We start from the raw sequence: 27,664 nt of genomic DNA, 5'->3' as shown, positions 1-27,664 counted from the left end.
AATAAAAAACCAGTGCATGAAAAAACTGAAGAAATTATAATAACATCTGTAGTCAACATAAAAGTACTATATCAACATCAATTTCCTGATTTTGGTAATATACTATAATTAAGTAAGATTTATCACTGGGACAAGTTGGATGAAGAGCACACATGAATTCTCTATACTATTTTGAACTTTGTGAGTCTTAAAGTATTTCAAAAGAAAGAAAAAGGATAGCAAAAAAATGTTTACAAATCAATTAGGATGACATCACCAGGAATTGTGTAATCAAGGCCTCCAAAAATTCCTCTCTTCCATAAAAACAAGAACACTAGCAAAAACTATGAAAATCAATTTTTGCAGAACTCTCAATATTAAACAATCTGCTTGTAACAATCCAAAGTGCTTTTTTTTTTCTTTTCTTTTTTTTATGGCTGAATCTCAGTAAAGACAGCAAGCTTTGTGGTATTTTAACTTGCCCTATCCCATCCCCATCTCCCAAGCTCCATGGCAGCCTTAAAAAGCAATAGCCCACAAACACAGTGGAAACCAGGAGTCTAGCAGCCACTGAAAGAGTGAGAACAGGATTAGAGCTCTTTCAAAGCCCCATTTTTAGAGAACTGCTATTATTTGAGCTTACTGGCAGTTCCCAAAAAAGGCCACTCCCAAGGCTTCTCTTAATTTTTTTTTTTTTAACAGTGAAAAAATTTTGTATTTAGAATTAGCCAGCTGGGCTCAGTTTAGAAGATCCCGATTTTGTTGGCAAGATCCAAAGCATCATAGTCAGGAGCCAGTCAGACACATGCCTTCTCTCTCCATCAGGCCTGATCAGGGTGCTGACCGTAGCCACATCAATGTCATAGAGCTTCTTCCCAGCCTGTTTGATTTGGTGCTTGGTGGCCTTGACATCCACGATGAACACAAGTGTATTGTTGGCTTCTATCTTCTTCATGGCTGACTCGATAGTTAGGGGGAATTTGGTGATGGCCTAGTGGTCAAGCTTGTTTCTCCTGGGGGCGCTTCTTCTAAGGATATTTGGGCTGCCTCTGGGGCCGCAGTGTCTTGGGCCTTCAGAAGGTGGGTGATGTCCGGACTTCCTTTTTTTGTGGCTGTAAACACCTTTCAGGACTGCTTTCTTTGCCTTCAAAGCCTTTGCTTTGGCTTCGGCTTTGGGAGGCACAGGGGCTTCCTTCTTCACTTTTGGTGCCATCTTAGTGAAAAAAAAGGGAAGGCTTCTCTTAATTTGACCTGACTCAGAGCTTGCCCAGTGCTGACAGCCTTTACCCCAGGAGTATTTGTCGAAAACAATCAGCTGTCTGAAACAAATGGGGCAAACAACAAGCTAACCAAACAGTTTAAAAGGAAAAGAGGGGGCATGAGAAGTCCGTAAGGGGTTTTAGAAAGTTCTGCATATTCCTGATTGTCTAGAATGCCCGGTACATGGGCCCAGGGCTGTGGGCAAGCTGAGGACCGGAAGAATTCCTACACAATCATTTCTGAGCGTGAGGCGCTTTACAAGCAGGAAATGAAGGCTATGGCAGAGTTGTACGCCTAACTGAATGTTGAAGATATGCTTCAACAAGCACACAGAGCCTCTCAGCAAAGATTGGGAGTCAATAACAAACACCGGCAAAAATGTGGAGAAACTACAATCCTCATACATTACTACTAGAAATGTAAAATGATACAGTCAGTCAGCTTGGGAAAAAAGTTTGGCAGTTCTTCAAAAAAACAGGAAACATAAAATTACCATTTCCCCCAGCAAATCCACTCCTAAGTATATATATCCAGGAAAAATGAAAACATGTGACAAAACGAAAACTTAAACATGAAAGTTTATGGCAACATTATTCATAATAGACAAAAAAGTAGAAATAAAAATATCCATCAACTGATGAATGGATAAACAAAATGTGGTGTATACTCACAAAAGAATATTATTCGGCCATAGACATATTGATGCATGCATGCAACGACACAGATGAACTTTGAAAACTATACTCAGTGAAAGAAGCCAGGCACAAAAGCCCAAATATTTTATTACTGCACTTATGTAATGTCCAGAATATGGCAAATTCAGAGAGATAAAGTATAATAGATTAGTGGTTGCAATGGATGGGCGGGGTAAATGGAGTGACTGCTAACAGATATGAGATTTTGTTTTGGGGTGATGAAAGTGTTCTGGAATTAAACAGTGGTGATGGTTGCACAACTTTGTGAATAAACTAAATATCACTGACCTGTAAGTTTAAAATGGTAAATTTTATGGTATGTGAATTAATCTCAATTAAATAACAATAACTAATAATAAATAAAACAAATTAAATACCTAACTAGTATTTATAGAACACTACACCCAACAATTGCAATATTCATTTATGTAATGAAAGATGTACAAAAACATCTACATTGAAAACTTCAAAATATTATTGAGTGAAATTAAAGACTTCAAAAACACATGTAACAGGGGCCGGCCCGGTGGCTCAGGCGGTTAGAGCTCCATGCTCCTAACTCCGAAAGCTGCCGGTTCGATTCCCACATGGGCCAGTGGGCTCTCAACCACAAGGCTGCCAGTTCAATTCCTCGAGTCCCACAAGGGATGGTGGGCAGCACCCTCTGCAACTAAGATTGAACAGGGCACCTTGAGATGTGCTGCCACTGAGCTCCTGGATGGCTCAGTTGGTTGGAGCGCATCCTCTCAACCACAAGGTTGCCGGTTTAACTCCCGCAAGGGATGGTGGGCTGTGCCCCCTGCAACTAACAACGGCAACTGGACCTGGAGCTGAGCTGTGTCCTCCACAACTAAGACTAAAAGGACAACAACTTGAAGCTGAACGGCACCCTCCACAACTAGGATTGAAAGGACAACAACTTGAAGCTGAACAGAACCCTCCACAACTAAGATCGAAAGGACAACAACTTGACTTGGAAAAAAAAAGTCCTGGACGTACACACTGTTCCCCTTCCCCAATAAAATCTTTTAAAAAATAAAAAATAAAAAGAAACACATGTACCATTCACCAAAATAGACCATAAGCTAGGCCATTAAACAAACCTCAGTAGATATAAAAGGAATGAAATCATGAACATATTCTCTCTAGGTAGATATAGATATATAGATATATATATAATACAGATGTGTTTACAATGTATAAATAATATACTCTCTAAACCATGGAATTAAACTGGAAATCTAAATAACTGAAAAATTCCCAAATATTTAGAAATTAAACAATAAACTCCTAAATGACCTGTGGATCAAAGAAATCACAATAGAAATTAGAAAATAATTTGCACTGAACATGCATATCAAAATTTGCATGATGTAGTTAAAGAAATACTTAGAGGGGAACACTTTATATATAAAATACATATATTAGGAAAAAAACGTTTAAAATCAATTATCTAAACCTCTAAATCAAAAAAACCAGAAAAAGCAAATCAAATCCAAAAGAATAGAAACAAGGAAACAAAAAGATGAGAGCCAAAATAAATTAGAAAACATATTACCAAAATAAAAGTTCAACAATACCAAAATATGGGTTTTTTAAAAGATTAATACAATTGATAAACCACTAGCAGGACTGATCCAAAAAGGTTTTTAAAAACAGAAAACACTAATATCAGGAATGAAAAGAGGGACATAAAACAGTTCCTAAAGGCAATATATTAAGGGAATATTATGAGCAATTTTATAACATCTTGACCATTTAGGATAAATTTCTTTAAAAATGCAACATCCCAAAACTGACACAGGAAAAAATGAAAAATTCGAATAGTCATATATCAGTTAAAGAAATTAAATTTGTATTTTGAAACCTTCCATCCCTTTACCCAAAAGCATTTCAGGCTCAGATGGCTTCAATGCTGAAGTCTATCAAAAATGTAAAGAAACAATACCAATTTTACAAAGCTATAATAATTAAGATAATGTGGTACTGACATAACAATATACAAATCGGTCAACAGAGTGAGTCCAGGAAAAGACCTACACTTATCTAATCAATTGATTGAGAAACCCTTACAACACAGCGAAAAACTAGATTAAAATGGATCATAGACCTAAATGTGAAAACTGAAACTATAAAGCTTCTAGAAGAAAACTCTTATAGTTTTACAACTCTGGGATAGGGTAAGGAAAATCTTCTAAGAACACAAAAGGTAATAACCATGAAATAAAATAAATCAAACCAATGAATTCGACTTAATCAAAATTTGAAAGTTTTGCTCCCAAAAAATTGTTAAGAAAATGGAAAGGCATAGCTCAGATAGGGAGAAAATATTTGCGCTGTGTGTGTGTGTGTGTGTGTGTGTGTGTGTGTGTGTAAAATCTGACAAATAACTTGTATTCAGAATACAAAAAGAACCACAAATCAGCAACAACAAAAAATATCAAAATATAAGTAAACAATTTGAACTTACAGTCAAAAGAAAAGTAAACTGGTACATATGGTCATCCTATCTATAAGCTAGCTTTGCTATTTGAAAATAAGAATCCATACTTATGGTCTACTACAGTATTTTTTAACAATAATTTAAAATCAAGTAGGTATGAAGAGGTAGAGACATAATTATTAACCAATGTTACAGGAAAGGGTTAACATTCAGTCTAGATAATCATTTTGGTTCCATTTTTATCTTTGACGGTTCTGGTTAATGTAGCAATACTGTGGCTGGAAAGATTTGGAGTTAGAAAACCTTGTATGCTTTTCAAACAAAGATGACCTATTTATAAATATGAATATTAACAGCTGACAACATTGTACAGTTCTGTAAGGGAAGAATTCCTGTTTTAGTTCTTCAAAATATTTCATAAACGAAACAATTTCATTTCATTTCAAAGTCCCCTTGCCTCATTAACAAGTCCCGTAGCATAAAAAAGTTTGTTCAGTAATCTGAAATTTACAATTCTTACAAAAGACACAAGTCCTGAAATGCGTCTGAAAATTCTGTTTAAAGGCTCTTAAAGAAACCAACTCAACAAAGTAAGGCAGTTTCAAGCGTGGCCAGATTTTAGTCTCCACATGAATGTTTTCCATCTGAGTGGCTTGGCAGATCATGTTGGACGCATCTCAAAAGTCTTGAGTGTTAGGAGAAAAATACCCCAAGACCCCACCCACAGCCCACATAAAATTTCCAATGTTGGCCAACCCATAGAAGTGGTTCCAGAATCATCATGAAGGGCACAGTCATGTCCAGTCCCAGAATAGTCTTTGGCCAAATCTGACCTGTCTGGGCAGGCCAAAAGATAGGGCTCCTTAATTCTATAGCAAACACTCCCGTCTCCCTACCTCATTTTTTCAGTCTTCCCTGGCACAAACTTAAGCTGTAAGCAATACCCAAAACCAAACTAAGCACTGATGTTAGGAAAACAGGCAATATTCATAAGGGTATTTTGAAATAGTGTTGCTCAGTAAAAAGTACTTAAAATAGGAGTCAGAAAAATCTATCTCAAGCTCTACTACTGCCTAACTAGGACACAGCATTTCACTTTGGGTCTCAAGGTCCAGTAAAGTAAAAGCCTCGCTAAGATTCTCTTCTAGTTCTCTCACTCTAAGTTATCCAGTGTCTCCTGAATTTAACTCAAGTATCAACTTTTCTGCTGGGCCAATTAAAAATGACAAAGCGGGGCCGACCCGGTGGCTCATGCGGTTAGAGCTCCATGCTCCTAACTCCGAAGGCTGCCGGTTTGATTCCCACATGGACCAGTGGGCTCTCAACCCCAAAGTTGCCAGTTCAATACTCGAGTCCCGCAAGGGATGGTGGGCTGCGCCCCCTGCAACTAGCAACGGCATTTGGACCTGGAGCTGAGCTGCGCCCTCTACAACTAAGACTGAAAGGACAACAACTTGAAGCTGAAAGGCACCCTCCACAACCAAGACTGAAGGGCCAACAACTTGACTTGGAAAAAAGGCCTGGAAGTACACACTGTTCCCCAAAAGTTCTGTTCCCCTTCCCCAATAAAATCTTAAAAAAAAAAAAAAATGACAAAAGCATCAATTAATCAAATATATTCTATCATTTCCCAAATGAAAACCAGTTAGAATCTGATAACACAACCAAGGATAAAAGTTGTTATTCAAGGATAATCAGTTTTAGAGGCTGTAAATTTAGACTCTTCATTGGTAATGATGAATACAAATAATAAAAGTTCAAAGACAGTATCTCCAGCCAAATTCATTAAAAAAAAAAAAAACTCTTGATTTAAATCATTATTTAGGAATTCCTAATAGTTGAACGCCACACTAGAAAGGGCACTGAACCAGGTGTCAACAGCTCTGGGTTCTAGTTCAAGTAATGCAACAATTTGTCTAAACTTGAACAAATCACAGTATCTCTTGGCTTCCGTTTCTTCAGCTTTAAAATGAAGGAATCAGATAGGTAAGTTTGCTTCCTGTTTAAAAATTTAAGATTTAAACATTTCTTTTCAGATGACACCATTCTCTACAGGGCTATGTTGCTTTTAACAAGAAGAGAATAATGCATTTATAAAATGCTTTAAAATGTACAAGTACTTTCATGCCTACACAAAAACACTGTGGGATACATATTCGTATCACCATCATTGAATATTTCACTAAAAAAAATCCAGAGAAGAAAAAGAGAAAAGGAAGATCAGTAACTCAGGAAAAGATCAAGTAGAATGCAGATATGTTCACCACTGGTCCTCATTGGTTTCCAATCCTATATTCTATCACAGTCATTGCAAAGGGTCACATATTACTATATTTAGCAACAACGGTTTTAAGTATGGTGTGAAAAACAACATTGGACATGAAGTCAGATTTTGATAACTTGTGACTTAGATCACTCTCTTCACCAGTAAAACCAGGTCAATAATACCTATCTTTTGGGCTACTATTAAACCCAGCACAAAATGGGAATATGCCTAACACAGTTGTGAAAATGAAGGTATGCTATAATTGCATTAAATGCAGTCCTCACTGGGAACTAGCTGGTGATTATCAACTCACTCAAAACTGTCACCACATACATAGTTGCTTCTCTTCAGTAGTCTTCCTGCCTACTCCTGTACCTCAATTATCAAGTTTCTTGGAGGACTAGAGGAAAGCAAAACAGTTATTACTACAGTTGCCTCTCACAATACTTTAGAATTTTTGTCCATAGAAGTAGCTTTTTCAAGAAATTTAAGTAGTATATTGTTTCTATAAAGGCATCATACAAAGCACTAGATCGTGGAATTTGGGTTCAATTCCTACCTCTGCCACTAACTGATTTTGCACAAGGCACTCACTCAACTTTTCTTGGTCTGTTTCATTAGGCATAAATGTGGAAGCTGATTTGGGTAGCATTTAAAAATCTTTTTTTCAAATCATGTCACTATAGTTTAAGACTGTAAAATGCAGACTAACATCTGAAGAAACGGCATAAATGTAATCTTATTAGTAGTTATGTACCCTTCCATAACAAGTCAAATAAGGCTGGTGTCAACCTTTAAATCAGTCTTGTGAACAAAACAACCATTCAAACCCTACATTAAGAGATGCATCTTATTATTATTTGCCAAGTAGCCAAAGCTTTAGATTTGGGTGTTTCCCCAATTAAGAACAGCCAGGAAGACAAGGGTCAATTAAAACTCAGTCCACTCAGAACTGATTCTTAACATAGAAAGTTAATTGACCCACACACTTAATTAGCAGCAGGTTCCAATGATGAGAATGGAGTGGGAAGAGGGGAAATTAACTTTAACTCCTAATTCATCCTAAACTACTGTTAGCATTAAAAGCTAGACTTACACATCCCAATGTAATTTACTGTAAAACCTTTCCATATGGGTTTCCATGTATCAGCACCTGAATTTCTCCTTCTGCATAATGAGGTAAGTACTCTTTGTCTATATTAGGATAGAATCATGCCATTTAAGAAAAAGAATCTGTATTAAAGTTCAGCACAGCTGCTTACCTTACCTTATCTTACCTGAGGGTTAGCTTCTCAAGTCATCTCTTATTGTGTAGTCAAAATAACCCCTGAGAAACTGTTAAATCCCCAGGACTTAGGCTGCTGGGAGTTCATACAAAACAAGAAATAAATAACCATTTTATTCTCTTCCCATTTGTGCTGGGGCCTCCCTTCCTCTGGGACAGTGAAGGCTAAAGGCTACTTTAAAAGAGGTCAGAACGCTTGGTAAATATGGCAGTTTATCTCTTTTTTGTAAGTAGTTGCATTAGTACAAGTTAAACATTCAGTCAATGATACACGCAAAAATTGGACAGGCCTATTATCTGTCGTCGTTAACAAAGAAGAATCTTCAAAATTCTGAAAGAGCAATTGGGGGGAAATCGCCTGTTTATTGCTTTCATTATATTTCATTACCATCTGACGTTTCACTTGTGACTAGCAGATAAAAGTAGGTAAACAGATGTTGCCTTTGGGAATCAGCGTACTAATTCCAGTCATAAGCAAACATTTTAAGGACACACAATTTCATAATTTGGGGCAATCTACCTGCATCAGAGAAAAGCCAACTTTGCAGGTCTGCTCATGGCTTACCAATGAAGTTCCATCGGAAAGCATGACATGCAGGCATAGTGACACACGGAGCACGTCACACTTCCTCAGGCCCTGGGTCGCCCCTGGGGGATTAAAGGTAGCTACATTTTGCATGAGAAATTCAGTACATACACACAGTAAGCAAGCTTCAACCTCTGGAATCTGGGCGAGGGTCACCTCAGCAGTGCGGCTACTTACAAGACTCCACCATGTGCCACAGACCCAAAAACTTCTGGGGAAAGCAGAAATGACCAAATGAAAAGTGCAGGCAGCACCTCCAACATGAGGACCGGTGGCACTGGGAGGCTCCAGACCACCCAAGAAGGTCGACAGTTCTTAGGCAGTCAGGAAGCTATCGCCTAGCAAGCAAGCAGTTTTGGCTCTCGCCCTTTCTCATTACCTGACGGACGTCATGGCTTCACCTTCCTGCCCCACGCCAACAGCGCTCGCGTCCGATGCTCTGCGTCCGCACGGGCAACAGAAGCAGCAGCAGGTACCACAGCAACTGCTCCTTTGCTCATGGACTCAGCCACTGGGAACGCGTCCTCATACACCCCGAGTGCGGGCGGCCCCCACCCTGCCGGCCCCACGCGCTGATTGGCCGCTCCCGCAGGGGGCGGGTGCTCCGCCCCGGACCCGCGGCCGGAGATAAGTCCCAGGCACCGCGGGCCAAGGAGAGCCGCCCGCGCGTCTTGTGCCCGCTCGCTGGCGCGCGGGCTAGCGGGCTGGCTAGCGGGCGCGGTGGCCATCTTGAGTCCTACTAACAGTGTTCCCCCCACTCACTATTTACTGGACATGAGGTCGGATGCCCGCCTCAAAAATGGCCGCCCCGACTGGCAAGCGATCTATCAGTCACATGGCCCTGGTGTCTACCTCGGCGAACTCTGGTCGCTTGAGCCGGACATGGAGCAGAGGCGCTCTCAGGGCACTCTTCGGGGATGGGGTTCAACAGCCTGCAGAACCCACCTGCAGAAGAAAAGCAGCAACGGTCTGGGAAATCTCCGCCGGGGGAAATTCAAACACGTGGCAACAGCAGCACCATATGTTAAATTCGAACTCGCAGCTATAAGAGTCAATTGCTGAGTTCGGTGATTCTCAAACTCTCTTGGACTTCAGAAACACTTAAAACAGCTTATTTAATATGGAAGTGTCAGGGACTCATTGTCAACTTTGTGAATCAGAATCTAGAAGGGTAAGGCCCAGACTTTGGTATTTTTAACGAACATGCCCAGGTGATCCAGGTACACATATAAAGTTTAAACAAAACCTCTTGGCCAAACAAGCCCACTATCCTACTTGCCACGCTTGTCAGATTACCTCACTTTTCTGAAGTGTGCAGTGCTCTGAAGCAAGTATCTAATGCCATGGGGGGGGGGGGGGAGTTGGAAGGACCCTAACCTAACTCCTTACAATATAGAGAGGTTAAAGGGTTAAACTGATTCTGAACCACTAATAAAAGTCACTAAGTTCATTCCTACTGCAGGAAGGATGGGGAAGAAGGGGGCAGAGATCAGTAAATGCGTTATGACTTAAATAGCTTTTCTTTATTCCCTCTTTATTCTCTGATAATATTTGTTAACAGACTTCCAACTGCCAGTGGCATTCATTTACTGACAGTATAAGATGGTGATCAATTCCAAGGTCTGAAATCAGTTGCATTAGAAACACAACTCAACATCATATGATATTGAATGTGGCTAATGTGACCAAAAGAAATGAATTTTTAATTTAATTTTAATTAGTTTACATTTTAAAACCAAAGCAATATAAAATATTTTTCCATTAAACACAATTTGGTTTTCATTGGGCTGCATTTCCCCTTTTAACTGTTGAAACTTTTGCATCTAAATTGAGACAACGTAAATATGAAATACCCGATTTTTCAAGACTTAGTACAAAACTATATAAAAGTCTCAATGATTTTATATTGATTACATATTGATGTAAAATTTTGCTATATTGGGTTAAATAAAATATATTAAGATTAGTTTAAACCGTTTCTTTTTATTTTTTTTAATGTGGCGACTAGAAAATTTAAAATTATATGCATCTTTCATTATATTTCTAATGGAAAGTGCTCTTCTACTAAGTTAGCCTTGCTTCTTTTTTGACCTATCATTGCCCCTGTGACCAAACAATTATGTCCACAAAATGAAATTAGCAGGGACACCAGTTTATACATATCTATGGTTCCTTGCTAACCATATAAAACATCAAATATTCCAAAAAATTTCAAGTTTCCTTCAAAAATGCTTTTTTTTTTTTTAGCACTGTTCTCTTTAATTTGGGAAATGTCTCTCCAGAATGAATGAATGAAACCATGGGCTATAAATCTGATGATGTGTTCAGTCCATGACAAATGGCTGTTAAAAACAGAGCTATACTTAGCTGATTGAGACTTTGATCAAATGCTCACAAGTAGAATCAGTCTATGTATTGTTCCCCTGGATTTAAACAGGATCTAAATCAAAGAAGCAAAATACAGCAATTTGAAATGGTGGAGACACTGACTAATTCAACAGTTTCCCTCCTCCTCTTACAGAAAATGTTAATAACCCACAGAACTAAAAGTCAAACCAGGAATAATCGTTAGAAAGGATTTCAAAGCCTCATTGTAACTTTTAACATGGGATGTAGTATGGTGTTTCTCAAACTTTAATATGCATACACATCACTTGAAGGATCTTGTAAAATAAGGGTTTGACTCAGTGGTCTTTGTAGCCAAGATTGCAATTCTTTATGTACCCAGATCTCACCAATTGCATCTGGTCTGTGGGTCACGCTAAGTAGCAAGATTGCAAAGGAAGCAAGACACGTGGTTCGGAACTGCTTCAGTTCCTATTAGCTGTATTATCTTAGACTGTCTCTCAGTTTACCCATTACACACTTTTTACAGCATTGACTAAAACTTGATTCTAATAAAGTGTCTAATAGAGTCTTTGGCACATGGCTTTCTAGTTAATCTAGTGTGATTAACTAGAGATGTAATCACACTAGTTAAAATTACATCTCTGGAAAGCATGGTAAGAAAGCTAACATGAACTTGGCCCTGTGAAAATAAAATGCACTTTGCTCACGTCTAACATACTTTAGTAACTCTCACTTTTGATTTTTTACAAGAAAGTTTTAAAACTAATTTTGGTACCAAACAGCTAGACTTGAAACTTTTTTTTTTTTAACAAATATACTAAATTCTATGTCATTAAGGGAAGACAAGGGCCTGCAATATTCAATCAAAGTAAAGCCATATCACATTCAAATATTTTTCAAAAAGTTAATTTTGGTAAGTGACACTGCATCTAATTTAAAACTTTTAAGTGTTTTTTACATAATCAGTCAACAAAACTTGCAAAAAGTTTATTATTTTTAAATGTATATCGATACAAGTTCATTTCAGCAGGTAGAGACACAAAAATGTTATTTCAGCAAAGGGGGCTCATGTGTGATTGTTCTTTCAAAGTCAATCACAAAGAGACAAAAGTAGAGACCTGTTTTTCCAGGTAAAGGGGGTTCTTGTGATTTTATAGTGCCCTTGTTTCCTCAGTTATGCTCTTTTTCTAATCTTTCCCTATCCTCTCTTCCACCCAGTCTTTCCCAACACACACACACACACACACACACACACACACACACACACAAGCTATTATGTAACTACTATTTAAACTCTTTTGATCAATTTTTTAAGCAATTTATTCCAACTCTATTCTTTTTACTTTAGGGAAAAGCAGCCAAATGAAATTTTAACCTTCATTAACCTTACAATTTAAATAGTCGAACCACGATAAGTGAGTCAGAATAGTTGGCTCTTGAGAAGATAGTGAAGATAGATAAGTAAATATTCTATCTACATTACCTAATCATGTAATTTAGTCTGCCACTATGAAAACAGATAGCTAACCCCAAAACATTAAGTGCTTCTGGATAGCATAACAAGGATAGCATAACAAATATGTGCACTCCCCCCATTAATCTTTTCAAAAAATGCTTCAAGCAGCAAAATCATAGCAAAATCCTCTTCAAACACAACCAGTTTGTAGTTAAGGGTACAATAAAACAAGCTCGCTCTTTCTTTCTTTCCTTCCTCCCTCCCTCCCTCCCTCCCTCCCTTCCTTCCTCCCTCCCTCCCTTCCTTCCTTCCTTCCTTTGAGGGGGTTAAAAGAACACTTCCTTTTATTATTATTTTTTTCTGTTCTGCCATCTTGGTCCATATTCAAAACAAGCACTTTCACACATTGTTAATGGGAGTATAAATTAGCACATTTTTAGAAAGCTTTACAGCAATGTGTGTCAACAATTCCATTTCTTAGGCAACTATTTAAATAACATAGAAAAATATGAACAAAGATTTTGTATACTCATTTCAGCATTAATAATAGCAAAAATTTGTTATGTCCTAAATAACCAAAAATAGGGCATTATGGTTAAATAAATTACATAAGAATGTTATGTAGCTATTATAAAATGTTTCCACAGACTTTTAAGAATGTACAAAAATGCTCATGATGGGGGGGCCAGCCCGGTGGCTCAGGCGGTTAGAGCTCCATGCTCCTAACTCCGAAGGCTGCCGGTTCGATTCCCACATGGGCCAGTGGGCCCTCAACCACAAGGTTGCCGGTTCAATTCCTCGAGCCCTGCAACTAGAAAAACGGCAACTGGACCTGGAGCTAAGCCTCGCCCTCCACAACTAAGACCGAAAGGACAACACCTTGAAGCTGAACGGCACCCTCCACAACTAAGAATGAAAGGACAACAACTTGACTTGGAAAAAAGGCCTGAAGTACACACTGTTCCCCAATAAAGTCTAAAAAAAAATACATGCCATAATTGCACAGAAAAAAAGATTGGTAAAAAGCACACCCAAATATTATTATTCTTGCTTTCTCTGGAAAGTGAGATTATGTGTAACTTTTTACTTACTTATATTGATCTAGCTTATAAATTTTCTACTATATATTGGTTTTATTAGCATAAAATTTTTGTAATTACTATTGAACTTTAATTATCTTTCTGAAATGGTTTAAAAATACAAAAATTATCCCTGTTCTTTATTAAAATTTGTATTTTTTTATCACAACCATCAAAACTATTCTTATTTTTAGAGGAACTGGGTTTATTTTACAAGTTTCTCAACTTTTCATATGTAAAGATTCTTTAAGACAGGAATAACAAAAATATAATGTCTTTATGATTTTCTTGGTTAATCTTAAATCTTAACTTGACAAAAGTTAAAAGTATAAATACCACTTTTATAGCTTTGCATAGCCTTTAAGAGGCCAGCTGTCACAACATCTAATGTGGAATGTCTTCCTTGCATCTTACTTAAAAATATATCTCCTCATTTCATATTAATTAAAATACTGACCGAAATAATATTTTAAAGCAATCTATATCATATTCCAAAAAGAGAAATTTCTTAAGACTTATCACCCTAAAATAAGTAGTGTGTCATAGCATAAATTTCAAGTGCCTGGGAATAAGGAGATGGAAATTCTGATTCTGAAACTACTAAAAAACATTATGCCCTTCGACCATCAGTTTCCTTATCTGAAACACAGGGATTTTGTTACAAGTGACATCTTGAGTCCCTTTCAGTTCTTACTGGACAATGAAAGAAAAAAAAACATTCACTAGTTGTTGTTTTTAACACAAATTGGGGTTTTTTTAAGAGTTGACCTGTTTTAACACAATAAAATGCATGCAATTTTAATTAACTTTCATTATGAACAAAGTTATTCAAAGAAACGCTGCTAAATATATTAACTCTTCCCCAGAAGGCATAAGAGGTCTGCTATTTTTACTTCGTTTAATTATGATCTGTGGATTTTTATGTCACATTTCACTTTAACATTACATATTCAAACAGCATATAATCTTTAAATGGAACCTGACAATTTATTTCCCAGGAGAATTTGAAGAATATAATAACATTTGATTGACTGAACTTTATTTAGTAAGAATGCTTAGCAAAACTCCCTCCCAGGAACACCTACACAGTGCTTCTTTATTTTCAGTGAACTACAAATCTCTGAAACTCATAGAAAACCTTCAATCTAAAAGTACAGGACAACAGTGCTTCCCAATTATTTATGCTGCCAAGAACATATTTTTAAATTATACAACTGAATATCACTATCATTTCATAGAAGAAAGGGCATTTTAACATAAAAAGGTATGAAGGGCATCACAGGATAAAGACTACCCCGGTAATCTTATGAATTATATTTTCTATGTCAAAGATTTTTCTTATTTTCACTTCACCATAGATCTGGTCTGTGGTACTTCACAAACAAGCTTTTAGGAATCATTCACTCATTAACTCCACAAATATTTAGTGAGCATCTACTACTTAAAACACTACAGATTCAGCAATACATGAATTGCCCTTACAGAACTTATTATATATTCTGGTGATGGGATATAAATGAATAATCAAATAAACAAACGAGAACATCAAATGATCATAAGTGCTGTGCAGAGAATTAAAATCAGCAGATCAAAGCAGAGAAAGTCTTGTTAGGTTGGGCAGTCAGGGAAGGCCTCCAGAGGACAGAAGTGAATGACAAATAGAACCAGGTGTGGGAAGAGTATTCCTGACAGCACTCAAGTGATAACTGGAATGCCAGTGTGAAAAAAGGCGAGGGAGAGAAGAAAGGTGTGGTCAGAGCAAGAAAGCAGATTTTCCTAGCTTTTAGGAGCCTAAGAAATTTTGATTTAGTTATAAGCATGACAAGAAGCCACTGTAATTAAACATTGAACAGAGGAATGAGGAATGACGACATCTAATTTTATGTTCAAGGACCGCCCTGGTTATAATGTAGTGCATGAAAGCAGAAAGACCCAATTAGCAGTCTTTTATAATAATTCAGATGACAAACAGGACAGAGAGAAATAGGTGGACATTTTGGAGACAGCATGACAGGACCTGCTAATGGACTAGATATGAGGGCTTAAGGAAAAGAAGGAATGAAGACTAACTCCTCCATTTTGGACTATTTGGGGTAAACGGTGCTGCCATTTACTGTGATAAACGGAGAAAGCAAGAAAGAAGCACAAAAGTCTGGAGTTCTGGGGAGAGATCAGAGATGGAGACAGACACTTGTGAAACAAATTTTTCTTCGTAGTCTTTCTTACTGTATAGTGCCTACTGTTTCCTATTGACAGACTAAAAATAAATGTCCAGAATGTATACACAGTTAGTTTCATTTGAACAACACCCTAAGAGGGTAACTATTCTACCTTGGCAGTCAGCTGCTCGCAGGTAATATATAAGTAGACTAGGTAAAACGTACTAAGTGCAAATATGTGCCAGACATACTATATCTCTTTCAAGTACTATCCTATTTGAATTTACAACCACCTACCAGGAGATAGTTTATTATCGCCATTTTACAGAAGAAGAAATTAAAGCTCAAAGAGGTTAAAGAACTTGCCCAAAGTTCACACATTGCAGAACAGAAATCCAAAGTCTGATATTCTGACTCCAGAACTGGGGCTAATAACCACCATACATGGTGTCACTAGAGTAAGTCCAAGATAGTCTTATCTCTGTCTGAGTGAGACCTTTATAAATAGCCAAATCTCAGACCACCACATCCATCTTATGGGTGCATAAGATGTAGTGATCCAGTGACAGCTTTCTGATTAGCTGGAGCACCATATGAAATACTTTCAGAAATTGCTTCTTTTATTTTGGTATACACTCATTCAGAGATTAAGTCTGAGCAGCCAATTTTTGTCTTTAATTTAGCCAAGACTCCTAATTGTCACCAAGAATCATTTCAGATGATTCTTCATTTTTAAAATTTTAACCACAACTTCATTTCTGTCAAAATCACAAGAGTGATGTTTTTGATAAATAATTTTTTTTTATTTCTGTACAAGAATTTAGGGGCACACAATGAGTAGCAAGTAGCTAAATGTACTATTCAGCTAAGTAAATCCCCCATCCTACCCATTCAGCTTATGTGAATCAAATTTAGGATTCAGTAAAATTACAAATTATTTCTTGTCAAAATCTTTCAAGACTCAGAAGTTGAAACCACAAATGTTCATAAAAAGTTCCACCATAAAAAAAAAAATGCACTTATTTAGTCCTTGGGTATATTCTCTTTCTAACTCCTAGTGCACACCATTTTCTATACACCATGCTTCCCAGAAATAAGACCTAGCCGGACAAATCAGCTCTAATACGTCTTTTGGAGCAAAAATTAATATAAGGCCCAGTCTTATTTTACTATAATATAAGACCAGGTCTTATAATATAACATAATATAATATAATATTAATATAATACTGGGTCTTATGTTAAATTTTGCTCCAAAAGATGCATTAGAGCTGATTGTCCAGCTAGATCTTATCTTCAGGGAAACAAGGTAGGAGTAAAAATAAATATGGTCTTAAATTGAATATATAGTTTTAGCTGAAAAAATGTCCTAAGAATTAATCATTTCTACTTGGTTGTTATATAAATGATGGAACTGGTTTCTAAAATTTTGTCCTTTATTCAATGCTTTTGTTTTCCTCTAAGGGGGTAACAATAGGAACCAACAGTCCCCCGGTCCAATGATGAGGACTGACCTAGATTTAAAGGTCCTATCTTCACTCTACCTCATGCGCAGAGGCCCATCTTCTCTCATAACCTATAGGACCGGACCCAGATTGGCACTGACTCATCTGCCTAAAGACTGACCTAAAATTGGATTTTAGGGTGCAGGGAGAAATACAGTGACATATTTACAGCAAAGCCCCTCGCCATGGAAATAGGATAGACTGTTCTGCAATGACTATGTATTTAAAATTGAAAGACTTGGAGGTTTATATGGTGGTGATGGTGGTGGAGGTAGCAGTGATAATAGTCTTGCTGTTATTGGGAAACATGAGAGGGAAAGAAGTACAAAGAGCCCACCAAAACTATTGTATATGAAAAAATGTAATCTTTGAAGTGTCTTTCCTTATGTAGCACAGCAGACATTCTAAGTCAAGTGGAATTAAAACTGTAGATATATATATGTATATGTACACACACACACACACACACACACACACACACAATAGCACTCGGTGGAGTGCTTTCAATGGAGATTACTTCACCCTGTTGTTACTTGATGGGACTGTGCAGTCTCTAGTGAAAAAGAATGGATCATTAGCTTTTGGGGTGTGTTGCAATGAAGATTTCCTAATGATTCACTACATATCTGAGAAAATCAGGCATGAAGACATTAAGAATGAATTTCTGATTTCCTCAATGGTTATAAAAGACACTCATTGAGAAGTATAGTGTGATGGGACTACCAATATTAGGGTTCATACTGTATGTACATTGTACATACATATGTAGGTATGTATGTATGCATGTATATGTAATATTCCAAAAATTGCTATTTTGGCAATTTTTATAACTAAGCATCTATAACTTAACATCCCTTTGCTAGGAATTGAGATATATATCCTCACAATGCCTATTTTATAAATTTAAAATACACTTAAGTTCTCCCATTCCCATTTTACTTTTGGGTTTTAATCTTTATCTTAAAATACAGGCATTTAAACACACAGAATTTCATTCTAGGCTCTTATCATTTGTTCACATTTTCCTCCTTAAATACTTTGAAAAAAATCTTGACTATCTTCATGTCTTCCTAGGTAGAAGAGCATTGAAGAAAAATGTGGTTTACCTGAAAAACAGAACATTTGCCAGCAGACATAGGTCAAACAACCAGCCCAACACATTCCCAAAAAGCCAGAGGTTAAACCGAGAGGAGACACTGCTTCAAGATTTGGGATTCTAAATAGCCACAGTGTGTGACAAGATAAACCCTTTTTGCTTATATCTTAAGAAATTGATGTTAATATTCCAACTATGGGAAGATAGTCTGAAATGGGCATTTCTTTAAATCCCTGTGGTTCTATCACAGGGAATAACTCTCTTCTGAAAAGCATGTTGGCTCAAGGTACAGTACACTACAAAACCTGCATTTTATAAGTGGATGAATTCTTTTATTTTTAATTGAGGTAAATTACATATAACATTATGGTAGTTTCAGGTATACAACGTAATGACTCAATATTTGTATATATTGCAAAATGTCAACTTAGACGTAGTTACAAAATTTTTTTTCTTATGATGAGAACTTTTAAGTTTTTAATAAAAACTTTTAATATTTTTGTTTTCTTTACTAAAGGGTGGGATGGGGGGATGGAAGCATAATTCTCACTCTTTCAGGTTTCACTTTGAACATAATAGCCTCAGATTGCCTGTTTGTGAAGGGAGGGAGTAATTAAATCTGAATGTAGTCTTCAGGCATTGTTAGAAGGCAGCTACTTTTGCACGGCCAATAGACTTTTTAGTGTTAGGTAGGAAACTTATCTTAAGACTACATGGAAATTTTTAAACCTTAAATTATTTCTTCAAAAACCTAAAACCCTCAGTATTTCATGGAAAAATAACACACATATTTAAACTCTGAGCTCTGAAACCAAAAACAGACACATCTTCCAAAGGAGGGGGGAGATTATTAAAAGTAGTAATCATCTTTCAAAGGGCAATAACAAAATTAAAAGCTTCTATATATAATTCAGCCATGTTTTTCAAAATTATTTTACCATAACTGCAGCATTTGAAAAACAGTTACAATTTGTTGGAGACAAGCGTCTACGTCTCCTCCCCTTCTATCTAAGCTAGGCAATGACTCCTTTGACCAATAAGGTACAGTGGAAATGATGCTATGCCAGATTCCAGGCTAGCCTCTAAGAGGTTGGCCAACTCCTGCCTTGGTCTCTTGGCGCCTTGAGCTGCCATGTAAGAAGTCCAACTACCAGAAACCACATGGGGAGGCCTTCAAATTACATGGAGAAGGAAAGAAGCCCAGGTGAGCCCAGCTTCCCAGCCATCCTCTCCAAAGCACCAGGCAAGTGAGTAAAGACAACTTGAACCCTCCAGACCTGTTGTCAGCTAAATACCTCCCAGTGATCCAGTCAATACCCATGGAGCGAGCGGAAGAATCAACTGGCCGATCCACGTCTGAACTCCTGATCCAGAAAATCGTGAACTCTAATAAAAGGGTTATTTGAAGCTACTAAATTTTGGGATAGAAAACCAAAATTGCTGTGAAAAATACATTTTGCATTGTAACCTAGTATTTTATACATAGACATAATGGAAACAATGTTTCACAAAGCAATACTTAACCCTCACTATATTCAATGCACTGATTATTTTCTATTCTATTTTCTTTTTATAAAATACCAGTTGTATTACACCCAGATTGATCCATGATGTCATTTGAAAAGTATTTTAGTCTCTACTACTCACTTAAAGTTTGACAGAAACTTTAAAGGGACTCGGATGTCCTGACTCCTAATCCAAAGCTCCCTGCACCCTGCTAGCAACCCTTGCATATTACAGGTCATAACAAGAAGCTTCTCACAAACCCTCACCTACACACCTCAGTGCTGGGTGAAAAGCTGAAAAGCAGAGATGTCTGATTTTGGAGGTTATGTAGAAATGAGAAATAGCTAAGAGGAATTAAGCCTTTTCCTTTTTTACCACTTCCTTTTACCTCCCCGTCCCTATTCCCAAATATGTATTTCCCTCACACTACTTCCTTTTTGGTTATCACGTATTATGAAATTGAGGTTTTTAAATAGAGGTTTCCCCACTATCCAAAAGTGGGTTGTTCATATGAATCCTTTCATAAGCTGTAATGGCATAAAGGGAAGAAGCAATTACTTTAGGATACAACTTGCTAATGGATGTACAGAATAAACGGAGATAAAGCACAGAGGCTCACACAGTTCAAAACTATGACGGCTTGACGCTGAGATGCTGAGTGTGGTTTCTGGGAAGGAGCTTGGTGGGGCCACTCTCACTGTTCAGGGTGTGTGCTGCCTCTATAATGTGTCACTACAAAACAAACTGAATGCTAGTTTTGCTTTTCACCTTTTTTCAAAAAAGTGAAAAGCAAAAAACCAGTACTAATGTAGATTTTTCGTAAAAGCAAAATGGTGTAAAGCGATTTTTTTTAAAAGCAGGGGATACCTATTATCAATTGAATTTAATCAAATGTTATAGTCCTATTCTTAAAAACAGGCTAACTGAACATTGATTGCATCATTTCTTTAAAAAGGTTGCTTTTTAAAAATTATTTGTATGAGGTCCAAGGCTAATTGTGACGGTAAGTCATTTTTAATGAAAAAGTTTCTTATTCCTGCCATCTCAAATCTGGTAGAACATTTTTGTAAGATTTCAAATTACAAATAGTGTTAATAGATTCACAGCTTCTTAGAAGATTATTACAAATTGTTTCATGTATAATATAGGAATACTTTTTGAAGCAAAAGGGGCCTGCTTAATTGTTTTAATCATACAAATCACTGTTGATTCCTGTTCCTGTTGTTTATATAATACCTGAGCTTTGCAACTAATTACTGAAAATCTTAAAATAAAACAGATTCAGGTTTGAATCCTGTTACTGTGTAATCTTGGGTACATTATACTGAACAATAATGGGTATCTCATAATAATAATGCTAAAGTCATAAGATTCAAATCATTGATGCCAGGGAAAAGTGCAAAATCTCCAAAGTAAATTAAAACTTATTAGAAACTGTTCTCTTCACTGGCATGTTTTAACTTTTAATCATAAGCAAAATGAATTTGCCCAAGGCTTTTAATTTGGAAAACACAATCTGCTCGAAGTTCAAGTTCAATGAGTTAATCTATTTGCAAAGCATACAATTAAGTATATCCCACAAGGGAATATTTATTCTTGGGAAGAAAAACTACATATGTGTGAATAAGAGAACTTGACAGACAAAAATCTAGACAAGGCTAATAAATACATTGCCACAGTGTTTCTTTAAATAGTGTGCTTATCTAGCACACACAGAATTCACTTTGACAAGTTCTCCATTTGTACCTTCATAATGTAATATAAACAGCAAGAAATGTGGGTCAAGAGGTCCTGAGCGTGATGATAGCTCACTATTTAGGGACTCAACCTCTCTGGGTCTATTTTCCTCAGGTAAAGACAGTTACCCGGCGGCCTCTTTGTGAGGATCAATAAGAAAAGGTTATGTGAAAGTGCCTGACATTCTTTAAATACTGTTCTTATCATTTAAAAAAAAAAAAAATCTAAGAAAACTGATACTTCATTTCTTGTTCCAGAGCATAGTACAATGGGAAGTAATACAACTTGGGATCAAATCTCACCTCAGATAGATATTTAATAGCTTTAAGTAACTAGCTGTGTTACCTGACTGATATCACTTAACCTCTCTGGGCTTCAATTCTCTCAACTGTACAACGTAAATCTTAGACTGATTTTAAGTACCTCATCTAGAGTCTAAACATGTTCAGAGTTTTCAAAAATAACATGAAATTTGAAATTGTGAACTACCATTTAAAAGCCACATCTGGCTGATACTGAGATTTGCCATTGTTTTCACATCCTAACTACATGATTTGCAAGAAACCTCAGCTCTAGGGGGTCCCACTCTACCTGGAAATTTGTACTGTTGACCATCTCTGCTCCTAACCCCACTCCCAATAGCATTCACAAACAGTCTTTGGAAATACCAAAGTATGTTCTCAAAGGTAGAGGCTAGGAGAGACTGCTTTCACCCATTTCATGGGTATAAAGAAGCTACATCTTGGCCAACAAGAAATATTTAAAGAGCTCTGTATCTGACTACCTACAGAATACTGACAAGTCTTCTCCGGAATGTAGTTTATTCAAGCTTGACATAGAACTGAGGTCAAAGGTCTCTCTCTGATGTGTGTGTGTGTGCGCGTGTGTGTGTTTCCATCATTGGAAAAATATACTCCTCTTCCCTTATTTGTGCTGAATCTAGGAGAGGAAATAGTGGAATAAGAGTGCTAAAGAAGGGATTCCTGTCTAATGTAGGAGGCTAGACAAAGATACCTTAAGACCCCTCCCAATTCTAAGGATCTGTGAGTATTAGTCTAGAAATTCATACATTTCTCTATAGAACATCCTCACGATATTCAAAGGGATGGATACATCCCATATAAAGAAGAAACTATAACCCCACTCCAAAATAAGACAAATCTTTTGAGTTATTTTTTTACTAAAATACTATTTTTAATACTAAACATTAAGTACTACTTACTGAATGTAATGTAACTATGTTTTATTGTAATATTTCAAATCTGAACAATCCAGTTCTATCCAGTTGGATAAGCAAGTGCTAAGTAAAACAAGACAAAGTGGAATTTTGTCAGCATACATTAACGTCCAACAACATGCTATCACATGCTAAAATATAATATAATCAGTTTATCTTGAACGTGTAAGAACATAGACTTAACCAAGGGTATACTCTGCATCATTTCTACAGCTTAACAGCTTTAATCTTAAAACTAAGAACTAAAAATGATAACTAAGGTCTCAGCTCTGTTTAGGAAAAAATAATTTCTGAAAAACTCTATTTTAGGAGGAACCTAAGACTTTCTCCGTCATGCCTGTAAAACAAGAAAATTTCAAATCTCTAATGTGGTTAGCTTCAAAGCCAAAATATTTGAACTGTTTATTTTTAAAGGAGATAATTTTCTTGTACTTCAATTTGTTTAGTCAAAAACTTACATGGTTTTCCAGACTTCAGCTCTAGGGCTCAGAGAGGAAAACACAATTTAATTTGCTATATCAAGCTTAAAAGGAATTGGAGAAAACCTAAGCTATCTGAATTTTATTCTTTTGCTCTATTTTGTTTTCAAGTGACACGTCCTGGATGAGTCAATAGAGACAACTTTCTTTAAAAGAACATTTTGTGGTAGTATCCATTAGTTACGTAGTACACTGTGTTACACAGTACACTACAAAATTAAGAACAGTATTACTGACCTTCAATGCTTTTGGAGTTCTAATTACATTGCAAAGAGCCTCACTAATTAAGAATTTGCTAACCCACAGGAAAAAGATTCGTCATTCTGATAGGTCACAGAGATCGTTGTAAATTCACTCTTTCGAAAAATTTATTCTCCCACCAAATAAGCAATTCTATTATATTAAAAATAAAAAAGATGGAAAAGAAAAAAGAGAACACTGACCATAGGGCATTAATAAAATATTACTGATCATATAGAAGACGTATAGCCCCCTATTTTCCACTGAGGGAATTCTCCCCATGGACAAATGAAACTGAGGGTCCTTATGACTTTGATTAAATTTAGCTTTAAATCCTAGCTCTACCTACACACACCCCTCAGAGACCTAGCTAGCCTTTCTCTTGGATTAAGGCAGCCGAAAGCAGAAGACAGTAGCCGGGACCTGACTAATGGTCACAAGGTCCAAACCCCTGGCAGGCTAAAGATAACATCTTGACCTAAGTTAAATGTTTCAGCTCCTGACCCCTAAGATGGAACAACTTCCTGGCTCCTTTCCCATGAAACCAGACGGCGGGACACTGACACAGAACTCAGGACTGTCCTCAAGACCTGAAGAAATCATTTATTACCCTTACCTCACTTCTGACCAATCAGAGCCCAGCACCACCCCCATCGTGTCTTGTGATTTTGCCCTATATAACCTGTAATCTACAGATCATGGGGGAGTTTGGTTTTTGATCATTAGCTTCCTGTTCTCCTGGGTGGCGAAATTCATAATAAAATAGCCGATCTTTCTCCACTGCTTTATTCCGTGTTTGGCTCTGCTAGCACCAGGTGGATGAACTCTTACTATTCAGTAACACAAATGCAAGAAATGATGATTATAGTCAAAGCTCACTATAGCCACATGTACAGAAATGCAATCTACGGGGGCATCTCTTACCTCTACTGTCCACCAGTATCGGATTTATTTCACTCACAAGCTCACTCCAGATAACAAGAAAAATGAAATATCTAAGACCCTGAAGTGTTTTCACATAAGGGTTCTCTCTTATCGACTCTTATGAATAGATAAGAATTTATGTCGAATACATGAAACCATTTTGCATCAGTAAGTAGTACAAACATAACCTTAAAATGCCTGTGAAGAGTTAAGAATTCATTCATTTCACAAAAATTTAGAGACTGTTCTGTTGCAATAAAGTAAGTATTTATGAGGCACCAAGAGTTATTCAAGAGTTATTCAATTAGTTTCCTGGCTTCAAGTAGCAGTAGAAGACAAGATAAAACATGCACATATTATACGTAGCAATAATGCAAAGTATGAAGCACAAACAGAGAAGGAGCCATTTCCAGATTGGGCAATTAGGAAAGTTTTACAGAGAAGACAGGCTTTGGCTGGACCTTGAGGAATGAGGTTTGAGTGGGGAAACTGTTTGTTGTTTTCATAAACATTTTCTATACATGCTATAAGGGACTTTTTCTCTTGCTGAGGGAATGACACCACCTCTCTCACTCTACAAGGTCCTGGTGGAATTGGAAATTAAAGTGTCCTCATCAGTATCTATCCACTCCCCCAATTATATAAATACCACTGGTTCACGCAGCTACCCACACTCATACCCACACTGGCACGCACATGCACGTACACACACCTACACACGTACACTCACCACGGGATGAGGAGTGAGAATGTATCTAAGTCTGGCCAAACTCTCCACCTCTGATATAGTAATTGGTTCAATGGTGGGTATGTAGGACCAGAGTATTCTCCAAACTGATACATGGACATAGAAAGCCTCTTCTACTGAGCTCATGCGATTTTAGCATGGGGTTGAGAAATGCCATCTTTCTCTTTACATTGAGATGGCCTATGTGAGAAATAAATCCAATGCCAGAGGACAACAGAGGCAAGAGAGGCACTACTATAATGAGTCATATTTGGCTGGATTTCGCACTTATGTTAGTAATTAAGTCTCTTAGAGACTTATAAATGGTTCTACTAGTGATGCACTAAAGTCCAGCTTCAGCCTCTAGAGGCAAATAGCCAAGTAACTACTTCAGTGTCATTTCTGATAATCCCCAAACTTGTGAGTGATCAATGATCACACAGGATACCGTCATATCTATTATCCTATATTTGCAAGTAACATAGCAAAATAACAGGGCTAACTAGTAACTAAATGTGGCCTGCCAACAAAATAGTGAGACCCCATTAATATATTAACCAAATGGACGTGCCTTGAGAAGGTAAGAATTTCTTATGTGATAATTGCCATACGTGTATTTTCTTATTCTATTCCAGAGAATATGCTGAAATCAGCATAATACAATAGAAGCCAAAATACACATGGAAACTGAGATGTTTTCATGCTGTAGGATAATTACATTGCTTTCTAGTTGAACACATTTTTTTAAAAATTGTATGAATCCACAAGTACAAAAAGATACAAACCAAAACATCAGAAATAAAACATGTAAATGAGGGCAACAACTTGAAATCTGCCTTGGAAAATATTCACAAAGCGTATTCTTCAAGCATATGTGAAACCTCAGTTTGTAAGACCCCTTCAGTGAAATAAGTCTTCCAAACCTTCATGTCCAAAAGTTGAAGAGAAGATTTTACCTTAGTCAGTTACTATTAGAGAGGAAGAAAAGCCTAATCACTTAATGACATAACCAGTACTAGTATTATGGTAGAGCTAGCCAAAAAAGGTCTTGAAATTACTATCTAGTTAGTATCACAGAAGTATAGAATGGGGACTGCAGGAAAAATCTAGCAACTGACTTCCAATGAAAAATTATTGCTCCTATACAACAGAAAACTTTTAAAAACTGACTACATTTTTCATAAAGGTCCACAGTCTTTTTGTTGAATTCTTCGGACAAGCCATGCTTGGGGGCCAGAATTTTATGGGACTCAGAAGTTATGGATTTTAGGAAGGTAACACACTGTATGAACTGTATATTTTATAAACTGCCCTGGTGGTTTCATGCAGCATGCCATTAACAAACAGACTAATATTTCTACAGCAAAACATATACATTTGTGTCAGACAAATAAATACTACAGAGAGCCTCATGTCAGTTGAAGTTTGGCTAACAAATTAATTCATCTGTTTAAAAAAACTTCCACTTTTCAGAGCTTTTGGGATTTCAGAAGTATAGATGAAAAAATTACAACCTACAATAATATTTATTTTACAAAGTCCCAGATTTACTTAGTATCCCAGAGATACACTCTGCAATGGTGATATTTAGCCACTCAGCACTCAGTTAAATTATGTATTCAGTGCATATCAAATTTCTCCAGCTTAAAAATCAAGAGTCCTAACATCTATGTTCAGTGCAGAAAAGTCGAGAAATGCAAAAAAATAAAGAAAACACAACCCATAATCCCTCCACATAGAGATAACTGCTACTAAATTTTTGGTGTCTACATTTCCAGATTCCTCCTATACACACTAACAATTAGGATCAAAATGTCTAAAAGCTAAAATAGCTTTAGTGTGGATTTTTTGTTTTTATCTTACTATGTACCTGGAATATCCTTTTATCCTGAGGACTTTGGGCTTTCCTAAGTTCTGAAAAATTCTCAGCCATCATCTCTTCCAATATGGCCCTGCCACCATTCACACTATTTCCTCTTTTTGGAACTCATAGTTAGATGCAAGTTGGTGCCCCTCAATTTATATTCACATTTCTTAATTTCTCTTTATTTCTCTGTGCTACATCTGGGTAAATTACTCATTACTATCTTTCAATTTGCTAATTTTCCCTTCAAATATGTTTGGCCTAATGTTTAACCGACCTATTTTTGTATTTAATTTCAATAACTCCCATTTTTACTTTTACTTTTACATAGCCATTTACTTCTTACCTATTTTTGACACATTTTATATATATATATATGATTCCATGTATATGAAATGTCCACAATAGGCAAAATCTATAGAAACAGAAAGTAGATTAAAGGTTGCCGCTAGCTGGAACAGGAAAGGAGAGGGAAATGAGGAGTGACTCCTAATGGGTACAGGGTTTCTTTTGGGGAACACACAAAAATGTTCTCACATTAGATTGTGGTGATGGTTGCATAATCCTGTGAATATACTAAAAACACTGAGCTATACAATTGAAATAGGTGAATAGCATGGTATGTAAATTATATTTCAATAGAGCCATTTAAACAAATGAAAGAGAGGTCACCTGTAACAAATACTGCAGAGAGATCAGCTAAGATTAGAATAGAAACCATTGAATTGGGTAACATGAAGTTCATTTGTGACCTTGACAGATGTTTAGTGGAGTGGGGACAGAAGACAAACAA

General features: G+C 36.8%; 1 protein-coding gene across 2 annotated transcripts in view; it reads right to left on the bottom strand.

Annotated features, from left to right (window-relative positions):
* Positions 1-27,664, bottom strand: part of ADK (adenosine kinase) — a 450,882-nt gene that overhangs the window by 417,545 nt on the left and 5,673 nt on the right. The window contains exon 1 of one of the 2 annotated variants that reach the window (XM_019745976.2): positions 8,894-9,245. The exons of the other annotated variant lie outside the window; for it this stretch is intronic. Coding sequence (XP_019601535.1) covers positions 8,894-8,907 — 14 coding nt within the window. The 5' untranslated portion in view covers positions 8,908-9,245. Of the gene's footprint in view, positions 1-8,893; positions 9,246-27,664 lie in introns of those variants that run through there. 2 annotated transcript variants of the gene reach the window in all.

The sequence above is a fragment of the Rhinolophus sinicus genome, linkage group LG07 (assembly GCF_036562045.2).
Source record: "Rhinolophus sinicus isolate RSC01 linkage group LG07, ASM3656204v1, whole genome shotgun sequence".
NCBI classification, from domain to species: Eukaryota; Metazoa; Chordata; class Mammalia; order Chiroptera; family Rhinolophidae; genus Rhinolophus; species Rhinolophus sinicus.
Note: the sequence above shows the minus strand (reverse complement) of the source record. Positions and strands in the feature narration are given on the sequence as shown.